Source organism: Megalops cyprinoides, chromosome 5 (genome assembly GCF_013368585.1).
Source record: "Megalops cyprinoides isolate fMegCyp1 chromosome 5, fMegCyp1.pri, whole genome shotgun sequence".
In the NCBI taxonomy this organism is placed as follows: Eukaryota; Metazoa; Chordata; class Actinopteri; order Elopiformes; family Megalopidae; genus Megalops; species Megalops cyprinoides.
In genome coordinates, this window is record NC_050587.1 from 4,385,399 (window position 1) to 4,399,498 (window position 14,100).

The 14,100-nt window shown below is 41.1% G+C and overlaps 1 protein-coding gene across 1 annotated transcript in view; it reads right to left on the minus strand.

Annotated features, from left to right (window-relative positions):
- Positions 1 to 14,100, minus strand: part of LOC118778371 (death-associated protein kinase 1-like) — a 52,087-nt gene that overhangs the window by 25,569 nt on the left and 12,418 nt on the right. Inside the window, exon 3 of the mRNA XM_036529884.1 lies at positions 886 to 1,107. Within this exon, the coding sequence (XP_036385777.1) occupies positions 886 to 1,107 (222 nt within the window). The remainder of the gene's footprint in view (positions 1 to 885; positions 1,108 to 14,100) is intronic.

Below are 14,100 nucleotides of genomic sequence, written 5' to 3' on the forward strand. Positions count from 1 at the left end.
GCACTGCTGGGGGAAACACAGGGCATGAACTACAGAGCTGAGTTCAACAGCCAACAAGGACCAAAAAGGGACACCAAATGTGTCTGGGTACAGAGCATTGACCCTCTGACAGCAATAATGCTGACTTCATCAGAGTGGTTCGAGCCAAATCTGCACTATCATTATTCTGTATTAAACTTGGCAGATGGCCTTATCAAACCTGACTCACAGCTTCAGCATATCACTCCCTCACACAGGTGGATATTGACAGAAGCCATTCAGGTTATGTGCCTTTGCTCAAATGCACAGCAGCAGCTCTGGTAATTCAGCCCAAACCTTCGAGATGCTGGGGGTAGGGCTGTGCGATGTAGCCGTCGCAATACATCAAATAGCTATTTTTGGCGCAATAACAGCTATCCCCAGTATGTGGCGTTAGGTTTCTTCCCATATGTTTTTTTTCCTTTTAGTCATACCTGATGTGGGAGCACACCTCCAAAGTTCACTGAAATGCTTCCGGGCCAGAAAAATATCACTTGTATCTATATGTTGGTTAACTTACCTATTAGCTTTGAAACACACGTAGCATAGGTTTCTAGTATCTTTGTAGCCATGTGTTTCTATCTACCACATGGAAGCAGCATAGTGCTGTTGCTGTGAAATCAACATCGTATAGATACGAGTGGCATTTTTTCCCCCGGAAGCATTTCACATGGCCTCAGAAAACTGGAGGTGTGCTCCCACATCAGGTATGACTACAGCGAAAACGATACAGGAAGAAACCTAACGCCACATACCGGGCATAGCTGTTATTGCGCTAAAAATAGCTATGCGATATATCGCGACGACTCTATCGCACAGCCCTAGCTGGCGGACTGCAGACAACGGAGTGGGGTGAGGACAACTCACAGCTCGAGGATGAGGATGACCTCGGCCTTGCTCTCGAAGACGTCGTGCAGCGTGACGACGTTGGGGTGCTGGATCTCCCACAGGATGCTGACCTCTCGCTCGATGTCCTCCCTGGTCACCCCTCGCCGGCCGGAGCGGCCGCGGCGCTTCTTGATGTACTTGGCCGCGTACTCCTGGCCCGTGCTTTTCTCCCTGCATTTTCTCACCACGGCGAAGTGACCGCTGAGGACAAGAGAAATGCGAGCAGTCAGTATCCGTGCTTAAAACAAAGAATCAATGAAACAACATTTGTTTGGTCCGGAATGCAGACAAACCTCTGCTAAGCAATGATCCTATTCATTCCCATTATGTAATGCTGTACGCATCTGAGCACCACACTTTGGATCACAAAGACAATCATGAAATGAACTGAGCAACAGAAAACAAGCAACAAACACACAGGCACGCACAATGCTGATCTGTCATTACGGAAAACTGTGCCATTGATAAAACTGTGATTTTATATGTGTACATCACAAATATATCACAAACATCCAATAAAAGTCTCTTTTTACTTATATATCCAAATAATTTACATAAACAGAAAAAATGGTCAAGAAAGGCAACAACACTGCCAAATTACATCATAACCACACAACAGCCAGTATTGCTCTTTCATTCTAACATGAGTGTTTCAGTCCTCATGACTCACAAAATCAGTCACATTGTGAAAGCAGAAACTATGGCCTCTGTCACGAACACACCCTCCCAACACTTAGCAAGCCATCTACGACCTCCAAGAGAATAAACAAACACAGTGTTTAATGCCGAGTCCTCCTCACACAGCCCATTTGGTCACTATGGTGATGGGATCCCACACAGCCTGTTACGACATCACAGAGACAGTAATGTCTGCAGCTTTAGCAGTGCTTCTAAAGGCCGTGGGATAGCTGTACCACATGATGCTATTACACCCATGAAGGCCTGAATGTCACACCTCTCTCAGCACTTTGCCACTGCTTTAGAAACTCATGTAGTGAAATGAATGTGCTCTGGGAAGTAGAAGAAGACCAGAGAGAACTCCATGTCTTGGATTTTTTAAGATACACTCTCAATAACGCACAAAAAGGGAAACGGCTGAAGAAAACAAATTGCATTATTTTAACTAAGAAATGCAAGCAATTCTCTCTGACACTAAAGCAAATCTCCTTCTCACACTTTTAACATGGTATTGTAGTATTTCACAGATGTTACATCACAGTGCATTTTGACTTAATGTGTGCCCAGTGTAACTAAATGGTCACTGCGACACTGCTATATCAAGGCTAAGCACACAGTGCCAGGCCCATCTGAGGACTTTATGACCAGTTAGACAGAGGCATCGCTCAGACAATGACAGGAAGACAGGAGGACAAGCCACATGTAGTTCATCTGAGGCTCCATTTATTTGGCTGTTTTCCCACCAGCTGTGAGTGATCCAATATGTCTGGCTATGAAAGCGCCTGCATCTCAGACGCCAACATTCAGGCTGAGGAAGCCTTTCCACACAGAGGCAGACAACTTGCCCCTCTCTGGAAACACAGGAAAGGCATGCTGCCTTCCTGTTTAGAGGCAACATAATGGAAAAAGAAGAAATCCATGCAATTAAATCTGCACCTCATCAAACTTTTCTACTTGATGTACATGAACCTATATGGTTATACTTTATAAATGCTTTATACGATAATACGTTATTGTATGTTCCACTGCAATCACTTATTTTAAACAGGTCTAAGCAGTAGCTGTTGCCTGATATATTGCTAAAAATTTAAATTTATTTCAAAAGAAAAAGCCAAAACTCCAAAAGAAAAAGCCACATGATTAGATTAGGCAGTTTTTAATGAGCGCAAATGAGAAATATGTCTATGTAAAAATAGAGGAACTGTGCTGTCTGATGGCATATGAAAACAGCTTTGTCAGTACTGTCTACATATAAGAGGTTGCCAGGCCTTTTGCTGTGTCAGGTCCACTGCAGTGTCGCGGGCAGCTGTACCCGTTGTTGTAATAGCCCAAACAGAGCAGCAGTCCAGCACGCAACGCAAACGACATCACATTCAGTGCGGTAGCTGGCTGACAGAGGGAAAACTTGTCTCTCCTTGTGTAAATCTGGCAGTTTGAGCACGGAAGAAAAACTGTTTGCATCCAAAACTGATACTGCAAATGTGCCTATCAAAAGGTCAGCGTGGCCTTTTGCTCCTGAATCAGAAATGCCATGGTGATGAAGCCTTTTGGTAGTTACCAGGGAAAATGAATCACTTGCCAAACAGCGATTGTGTGCGGGACTTTGTAGGGTTTTTGCACTTTCTAAGAACTCACTTCAAAGGGACACCAGCTGGATGGCCCATAGCCAGTATTATATTTCCCCACAGGCAATCTGCATGCAAAGATAATACAAGTAAACCTGATAAAACCACCAGACTGTTCCCAATGCGCCCACCTCTGACTGAAGACAGAGCTCCCTTACCCTCAATCCACAATAGTCTCAGCTCACTAATACACACAGGGAGCACACACACAATTTGAACAAATGCCTGGCTTTTACTAACCAGTGACCTGAGAGAATAAATTTCTGCTAACCTGCTGAACTGCTCTGCAGTGGTGCACACCTTACTCCCCATAGCATGACCTGGCAGAATGCAGTTAGCTTAAAGGAAGCAGAAATCCCTTTGCTTGCATCCCATGCACATGTTTTCTTTTGAGGTGCTTGTTTCAAGGTGTTGCAACTGAAACTCACGAGGGGTAGGAATTTCACACATTAGATCCATAGCATAGCATTAGTGCTGAGACCATGCCAAATGCCGGCCTGACCCTCTGACCCCTTAAGAGCATAAACAGATGTGAGTTGTCACACATGCCAGTTCTGCTACAATCCTATTTTCAAAGTCTAGTCCATAGGAAATGTCACCAGAGCCGGCTCTAAGCCACTTGGCACTCAATCCTTTTGAAATGCACCAGTAAACTGCTTTCTCTTGTGTAAAACCGTCACATGTCTCAAAGAGTTCCCTAATCTGGCAGAAGCAAAAAAAAAAAACCCACATTAGCATACCGCTCAACATATTTTTAGTGGGGAGCTGCCAACAATAGTAGGAAAAGACATCTTTGGATTGAAGGAAACTGCTCCAAGCCAAGGTTGGTGTCAGCTGAGAAGCTGAGCAGTTCTGCTACAACGTTACTGGTGTGAGGAGTATAACAAGTTTGACGTCCTCCTACAAATGGAAGTGTTCAGACCCTGTCAGTGTAACTACCCCACAGCGTCTGTTTGCAGTTAGCAATTAGTGAGAAAACAGGTCTGCCCTTACATTATTTTTACACTGTTTACCTGGTTTGCTGACACCCTCATCCAGGGCTGCTTAGTGCCTCCATAAAAACAGGGTACTATCTGCAGAGGCTCCAGTCCACAATTCCAGGAAAGAGCCCCTGTTAAGGCTGAAATAACCAGTGTTGTCTGAATCATTCCTAGTCTCTCGTGGTGAAATCTGCTCACCCAGAGCTCATGGTCCTTTTCTGCCACTTCACAAAAGGAGCTCTTTCTGTTTGGCTAACAGGCATAGTTAAAACATAGGCATTCAGGATATCCCCCTCTGTAACCACATTCATGGGATCCTTTGAGAAAAAGCTGCAGGAGCAGCAAGCTCTTTATCCATTCCTGCATTTACTCACTGTCACTGTCTAAAGCGCTTCATGTTATACCTGAATCATTTCATCAGGATTTATTTTTCAGCATTACACAAGTCTGCAAGCCAACAGCTTGATAAGGTGCCCTTTCATTTTTTTTTTATTTTGCCATGACCTTACTACTATGCCATGTGATAAGTTTAAAACTTCTGAGACTTAGAAAGCCACGTCACTGCTGACAGCAGTTTTCTGTTTTCAATGTAAACTTTTCACATCCTGTCCTCTGCTCTTTGTGGTGGCCTCCAGCAAGCCTTCCGTTCCTGTTTTTCAATGGTGGGGATGACAATGATGATGATGATGGGTGTTGTACAGAGTCAGAGTCAGAGTGGGTGAGAAACTTCCTCCTGGTGGGTGGTTTTAAAATCTCTCAGAGACTGAAATGCAATGACAACAACACGAGGCGGACAGGAACACGCATGGCATGACTGTTCCAGTCAGTGCTGTTGGGCAACTTTATTATTGACCTCACATTGCAGATGGCTATAATAAGGGGAAATGTAAAACATAACCTTTTATGAACTCATTTCACCATTACAGAGGAAGGAGGGGGAGAGAGATTGGTGGAATAGAGAGAGAGACACACACAGAGCTTCTCCATTCAGCCAGACCCTGCAACACCAAATATCCAGTAATGTCTGCGCTTGATTTGCAAGACCTTGTCATTCATCTTCAATGGATCACAGCCATCTACAATGACAAGGTGAAACCTTATGTTAGTCTCTATAAGCATGAAACATCAAGCTTTATTTCAAACTCCACGCTGCATGGGTGATTAGCGTGTAACATCCCATCAACAACAGCCCAGAGAAAGACTAAGGGGGTTAGGAGGGGATGTCAGGATGATGTCGGTTGAGTGTGATGCAAAATCAGCCTGTCTCTGAGAGTGGCAGTACATTTGAAGATCTCGTATTTGGTATTTTACATTGCTGCTACACCTGTGCTGGAAATATCCACATCAGAGATGTCACTGACAGTTTATAAACAAAAAAAATCCTTCCATGTTCCCTTTTAGATACAGATGTTCTGCTCCTCTTTTCTCTCTAGCTGTGAATCTGTGTGTGAATCTCACCTCCCAAAGAAGGACTCTGAAGTGATACAATCTGTTACAATTCTACACCAATGTGAGATATCCAGGTTCCAGGACAAAGATACCATCACGCTAAAATTATAAGACAACAGCATCTGATCCACTGAGTCCTTAAGATGACTGTAATGTTGTTTACCATTACCAACAACATGATAGTGCATCAATAACCATGCAAAAAGTGAATGTTACTATGGCTACACATCCTCCTGTGCTAGAATCCAGATGGCAGAATAATGTGAGAGATTGAAAGGAAGATGGTTTAATTGAATTTAATTTGCTGTAAGGTCCCTAAGGAGTTCCTGCTGTTTGCTGATTGTCTCAGAGCCCATGACTGCGTTAGCAGAAGCCTTAAGGCCTAGCTCTTACAATAAGAGAAGGAGCTGTATTCTGCAGAAAAGAGCCCAACCCCATTAATCTGGAACCCTATCCAGCCATAACAACACATGACTGCTGCCCTAAAATGCACTGAAATACAGGCCAGTACAATACTGCCTAAAAGTGCCACTGTGTCACAACAGTTGATCTTCCATCCGAGACAAAATGAACACAAAATCATAAATCAAACAAAATGAAAGACAGTGTAACAACAGAGAACTGGAAGTTAGGCCTCCTACACACAGGATGTTACAATACTATTTCTAATCGTTATTTAAATTTTTAATTAAAATTTGAACATTACTTAATTCATTTTAAAAGGAGGATGAAAGCTATGAGGTTAGGCTGAATTTGTGACTGAAGTTGAGACAGCAACTTGCTCATCAGGAAAAGACCTCATCTTTAAAAAGGATTAAAAACTTAGAGTCCAGTTCTAAAATGCAGAGCATGCAGAGTCACCCATAATTTTATGTGGTTTATTCTTTCACTCAGTGACATATTTCAGTGGTAGTCAATGTGGGACAAGTTAATGACAGATCAAGTGTGCAGGATGTAGCTTGTTCTCTTGAAGTAGCTGTTGTCCGAAGAAGACAGCACAGCAAGGAAGTGTATACCTGTGGGTCCTATCAGAGTCACCCTCTGTTAAAGGATGCAGGTATGTGCTACTTCTCTTCATATCATGTTAAACACAAAAGTCTAAAGTGTCAAAATAGCAAAGGTCTGCAGAGACACTTTCAATTCCTTCACTACTCTGAGGTAAGATCAGTCATTTTTTGCCCAGCCATAACATGTGTTGTCTCATTGCACAGATAAGAGGCGAACTTCCTCAATTCCAGACCACAGTCATTCTGACAATGTATTCCTGTTTCGCAGGGGACGGGTGTGTTTGCACACATCATTCAAAAAAAAAAAATGTCATGGCAACAGTGGGGGACACAGGATGGGGTGGGGAAGGTGGGGGTGGGTGGGCTTGGCCTGTCTGATCCGGTATCATAACAGACAACACATCATGCCAAATGAAAACAGCCACACCTCCAACAGCAGTACCTCCATCTTCTTATAAAGCAGGTCAAATTACAAATTATTAATTATTTATTATTATAATTTTGCATACAACTCTACCCATCAACCATGCACATATAGTATGCACTTGCATGCAACAAGTGCTCTCTCTCTCCCTTTCTCCCTCTGTAATACACACACACAGTCAATTAACATAGTAACAAAAACAAAAATGTTTCAGTCATCATTGATATCCTTGTTACTTGGCCAAAGCAATAATTTTGTGCCCTTTATATTCATAAGCAAGCATAAACAAATCTCACAAGAAAATGAACATAAAGCACAAACCCAATTTAGTTTTGCAACTTCACATGGCCTAGTGAGGAAGATTGAAGAGCATCAGTAAACTGCCATTTCAGCTGTGCTGTAGGGATATTATCCTGCCAAAACAGCAGGCGAGGGGGACATCCAGCAGTGATTCCATACACTCTCATCTCTAGATCCATCTCCAGGGACCCTCTTAGAGTTCATCTCAATTTTCAACTATTTCAACTATTTCAATCAATTTCCCTTTTTCTCTAACAGACTAACTTCAAAAATATGACACACACACATGCACAGTTCTGGTGTCAAAGTTGTCACTTGACAGATCATAAGGAAATGAGAAATAGGAGTTGTTGAGTTTTACCTACTCTATGATATTACAGGTTATGCAAGAAAAAAATTGGACTCTCTCTCCCCGGAATGCTTTCATCTGCGGTTCATAGTTGAGTCATACTTCTTGTTAGGGTTGTTTGTTTGTTTGTTTTTTTTTTGCTATGACGTCATCTCCAAGTCGTCAGCACTGACGGAGAAAATGCTGAAATTGCATATGGGTTACCATAAACCTAAAGAAATAGGACTCAGAATTGCTTCCATGTGTCTCAAAAGTATTATTTTCATATTTTTTCTACAGATGAAGAACCATTGTACTCTGAATGTTTAGAACATGGTTAGCCTCACCTAAAGAGCTGGTAAATGTACTTCAATGACTTTTTTTTTCTTTACAGTAAAATTTACAAGGACATGCAAGAGAGACTTTGTGTTGCTGGCATTTGAATTTGATATAAAAGCCAACAAGTGCTAATTACTAACTCCTTTTAATGGAGTTCCTGCTTTAACAGCGTTGAATTTATTTTGTTTGCCATTATGCTAAGATGTCAGGCTGTGATTTAATATGACATACTACAGATGACAAACCAAAACATTCACCTTGGCAGGGACTTACAAGTCTCTAGCCGACTCCAAAAGGGCAATCAAAGAGAGCTTACATCAATTAAATCCAGTGGTGGTTCTAACTTGTATGGCACCCTGGGCGAACCCACCCCTGCCAAAAAAAAGCACCATTCTGCACTAACTATAAATTTTATTCAGACATTTGGAACAACACAAATTAATAATCATAACACTTAAAACTATATAAATATAAAAATTTACACAAAAATAAGACTCATAAATATCAAAAAGAAGTAAAGACAAATAGAAACAAACTGTAGTATATAAATACAAACAAAAAAGAGAATCGAATTATTACACTTACCCCTACCCCAAAAAACACACAAATAAAACCATACAAAAATGAACCATACAACCTCCTTGGCTAATTCTAGGCATAAGACACCCCAAAAGACTCCATATATCACAAGAGATACAAAATATCAGCATAATATAGATGTCTTTTAAGTTAGCCTACAGCACTAGAAGTTCCCCTCACTGAGCTCAGGACCTAGTCAATACAATCACAGAAAACCTTTATGATGTCACCTCAATGAACGTTACCCAAATCAATAATGTGTTAGGTTGTAATCGTTTTACTGCAGGCTACACACATTATCATGATGAAACTGTGTGAAATGCTGTCCAATATTATGTAAGCTAGTTGGACAGAAAACGGAATATTGTCGCCCTATGTGTAATAGCATAGCAAGCAACATAGCAACATAGGCTAACAAACATAAGTGTTATACTTATATTCATTACATGCATAATATTATACTCATAAAGAGGTGACATAGCTGCATACCTTTATGTTTTGCATGTTTCTCCTCTTCTTTCCTCTTTTTCCTAAACTGGGCACCTGATGGCTTAGACCTTTTCTTATCCATTTGTGTTGATTTGGCACCCGAGCATCAATACATTACCCATCGCCCAGCACTGTCAACCAAGAGTCAAGACTAAACCAATTCACCTTGGTGGTGTGCAGACTGGTTTTATATTATTCTTAACGATTTCGCACAAACCAGAAAAAAATGCAACAATATGTCTGTGAAACTATATATTCACAGAATTATGAATGAATTGTGGTTTATTTGGTAGCATTTTGTAGTGTGACTGATTTTACTAATTGCATAAGTGCTGTACAAAGTTAGAGGTGCGCTATTTGATAGATTCCCCCGCTCCCCCTATCTCAGGCTTCCAGTGGGGAGACCTGAGGTCAACCTACGTACTCCCCCCTCCCCATCTAGTAATTCTGAGTGGGAGACCTTCCTGGGAAGTAGCCTGCCTGGCTCACAAACTAGAATCAGGGCTCCCACTCCGACAAGGTTAATTGACCCACACGGTGACATGATATCATTGATGTGACATGCAAATGAGCGATAGGAAACCGATTGCACAAATGTCACCATTCCGAATTTTTTGTGTGGGCACCCTGTGCTGCCCCCGGCAAGATGCCACCCTGGGCGCCTGCCCATGTCGCCTATACCTAAATCTGCCACTGGTTACATCAAGAGAAAAAACATGAAACTGCATGTTGCAGTTCAGAATAAAAATAGAAGACTTTCTACACAACTGACAGCTTTTAAACATGTCCACCACTTGCACACAGCCAGACACAAACACTTCTCAAAACACAAAGAACATGGAAATGACCTTTCACCTCTAAACTGATACATAAAAAAATGAAAGGCCTTTAGCACTCCAAGGGCAGCGCTAAATAAGGGTTAAAATATAACTCATCTGGTTTCCTTTCGCATGCTTGATGGGATACATATTAATTCTGAGAGACCCATGAACCCTGTTTGTCATTAATTCATTCTGCTGGGTGAATTCACAATAAGACTCAGGTTTTGACGATATGACGTATTTTCCAGCTGAAGATCAAACAGGTAAGCATGTGGAACAGAGATGAAAGGCTGAACGCTGCTACACCAGCACCAGGACTGCACCCCACCCCCCCCCCATCAGCCCACTCCTGCCTGTCTGGTGAAGGCCCTTCCCTGCCTCACCACCAAGACGGAGGCCAGTACATCCGAATTGTGTCCTTACTACTTGCTTGCATACCCATAGAACGTACTACAGTAACGGTCAGGTATTAGGTTCTTAACCAACATTAGTGTATACTGAGTATTCGGATGCAGCCATGCTTCCATTACAGACGAAACACACAAGATGCACTGAGCTACACACGAAAGTAGCTTCTAAAAATCGGAAGGCTCTTTTCCCATTTATCATAATTAAAGCTATGATTAAACACCTATCAGTGTTTCCACTGCCACTGACCGGCAATGGTGGGTCATCACAGTGATATGAACTGACACTTTGATCTGTCAGGGGAACACTGTGTGTTGCAGCCTCCAACTCTCAACGTCTGTAAAAAGTGAACATGTTGCTTTTACGTGGAGTGCTCTCCTAAATTGTCCGTTCAGACTCAGTCAGAGTATACATGCCTGTAGCTTAGCCAAAGTGAAAAAGGTCAATTTTATGCAATGAGGAGAAACATTTCAATCATGAGATTTCTAGTGGAGCCAGATAAAAACTGAAGAAAACAGAACTTACAGATTACATCTTCCTGTTGGAGGAAATAGGTCTCTGTTTTGACATTTCATTCATTCTTGAGAACAAGAAAAGTAATCGAAAGCTTGGCAAGTGAGAAATGAAACTGGTTGATATTTAAAAGGTTGAAAGAAGCTCACATGAAAGTGCAGACCAGTTCACATTATGTCATGAAATCACACTGTGCTGTTCACCAGGACCTTGTTGATGACCTTCCACCACTACGGTCCGTGTCAGGTGACTCTTAGACTAGATACTTAACTGCTTCAGTGTTTTACCAGCTGAAACAAGGCCCGCTCGTTTCAATATTAAATTCCCTGTTCCTTCATATGCACTGTCAACAGAATATGGGTCTAATTTTCAAGACTAACCTGTTTTTAAAGTCATGCTATTTCGAGGAGTGAAATTCAAACCCTTTCCACAAGACTACCAATAAATGGGCATAAATACTGTGAAAATCAATAAAAACAACAAAACCTGGAAAGTATTATATTGACCACATCGAAGACAGATATTTTTCAATACTAGCACTGTCATATTGATTTACAAAACTGCATGGGAGTAACAGAAATTAAACTAAACAAGCTCAACACCGTTTATCTGCTGGTTCCCAGATGATTCCTCTGAAGTTCACATTAACTGGAAAAGACAGTGTATGGTAATCTTTTCACTCTTTCAGTCGAATTAGTTTCAACAACCAGCTGAATAATCTGAATCACACAAAATTGCTTAGAGGATGCAAAAAAGGTCTGCCATTAAATGTACTGACATCCACACAAGGTTACACTACTAAACTATACAAACCCCATATGAAAATGAAATATATTTTAATATATTGAAAAATATGTCATCAGTCAAAGAATTAATTACAAAAATCTTTAAAACATAATAATGCAAAGCAGAAATACATTGCAATATACTAAAATGGCTAAAAACGTATTCAAAAAGCTACACTCTAAAATATATCGTCAATATATTATATTTTTGTATGAGGCTACATGACCTCATATAAACTGAGCGACCTCTGTCCCAAAGATCCTCATGCTATGGAGTGTTTCCTTCATTCTTTTCATGTGTCTGGACCATGTGTCTCTTTCATCTTATCTTATCTCAAGATAAAGTGGCCTTTCAAACACTGTTACATCCAGGTCTCTAATGGTGAAATGTGTCAAGGTTTAACTTTACTGCAGCTACTGAACAGTTGTTGGCAAGCTCATTTTTTTAATTTTTCTAGCACACAGCGCACACACAAGCCACCTCACAAAATATAAGCAATATATTATATTTAAAAAGAATGCTGTAGTCCATTTTTGATGTGGAAAATTTAACCCAACACTTTTCTGTCAGTAAAATTAATCCATTGAATTAATATGGAAATGAATGTTGGAGGGCATTCATAAGTGCAATGTTGCTCAAATTATAACACTTCACCTTCCATGAAATGTCACTAAACAGTGCACGAAGACATTTCATTCACTAGAGATATGAAGTTTTAAAAATGAGAGTAGACACACATGCAAGATTTTTCAGCTTTCAGCGAAGGATTCAAACGTTCTGCAGGGAGAAACAGTGGAGAAAAAGCAGTGCACCATTCAGGTTAATTTAATCACAAGTCTTCATTACTTGTAGACACTTTGATTTGTTCATGACTTACTAGATATGTCAGTTTTAGCCATGTAACATTATAACCAAGCGCACCTGTCACAAACACCCCTGCCTTCAGCCATCTCTGTGTCAAATTCTCAACCAATCTATACGGAGAAAAGTGCTGTCAAAATGCCCATTTTTCAAATAAATGGACACCCAGAACTGACATAGTTATAGATATGCCTACGGAAAGAAAAAGCATATTTTCATAACAACATCCTTGTAAAAGACCCCTTCCATCCCTTCCTTAAGGGTGCTCATCATTTCTCAAAATACACACGATCTGTTAATGGCACAGCTAGCTTCCCTGCTTCTCTTAGGTTTATACATCACTGATTACAGCACGTGCCAGAACACTGCTGCTAGGCACCAGGCTGCATCTACAGAGCTGTGACAGTGGGGACTCTGCAGGACATGGTGGCTATGAGCCTGTCACTGAGAGATGAGTCATGCATGTGTGTCACTTCAGTTACCCTGGAGAGGGAAACTTCTGTATGTTAAGATGCTTATGAAGACACCATTGTACTTTTACAATAAATGGGGTCACAGTGCAAAAACAGATTTTATAAGCATGTAGGTTTGAGACAGCAGAGCTGCATAACAAAGCCTCCTGAGCCGTTTTCACATATGAACTCCGGACAAAGCGCGGAGAATCAGGTCCGGAAATTGGCCGGAACTGCCCTTTCACACATGTAGCACACAACAGGAGATTGTCCGTGACAGACGCGTTCTCACCTACAGGAAATACTCCGGTTTGGTTTAGGTGAGGGGCGGCGCCTGGGTAGAGTGTGCAGGAGGCAGGACATGACGCAGAAAGTACGCTCACAGAAATCACAGTGGCTGTATTCGAAACCGCCTACTTCATACTGTGTACTGCGTACTACACAAGTATATACTGTATACTGCATGCTATTTTTCAGTGTAGTACCCAGTATGCGACCATTAATAATTACATTTGTAGAATGTTACATTGTGGCTTGAAATCATTGCGAGTTTAGAAATGTCCAGATTTCCTTGTGGTATTTTCCAGTTAGACGCCACTTGCATTCTCACGAGTGAAAAGTATTGACGAGATCACCTAAAGTATTCGCGAGTTGAAGTATTTTCAGGTTTTTTCTTTTCAATGTCTTACCTTTCGATGGTACGGGTACATAATGTGGCACGGAGGAGGAGAAGGCGAACTATTGTAGCTATTGTACTTTTGGGTAGCCTATAAAAAAATCAGACGTAGCCATCCAAATGGTGCTACCGGTACACATAATTTATTATTAATTATACATTTATTATAACAAGAAGGTAAGTTTTTGTTGTTAGCTATGTAATGTTAGGTCACCAGTTATCTCACTATACCTATCACTATTACTTAGCTACAGCTTAGCTAGCTACTAATCAGATAATAAACTACTAACCAACGTTATTAATCATTGTAAGCGACAAGTTTTGGCAGCATAACTATAGCTAACTATCTCTTTAATGATCATTGGACTCAAAATAGCATATATTTGAACATATCCACAATGTCAATGAAACAGTGGAAAGCAATGTACAGGCACGCAGAAAAGAGTACACGAGGCAGATGTTTGTATTCTTCTGGTTTT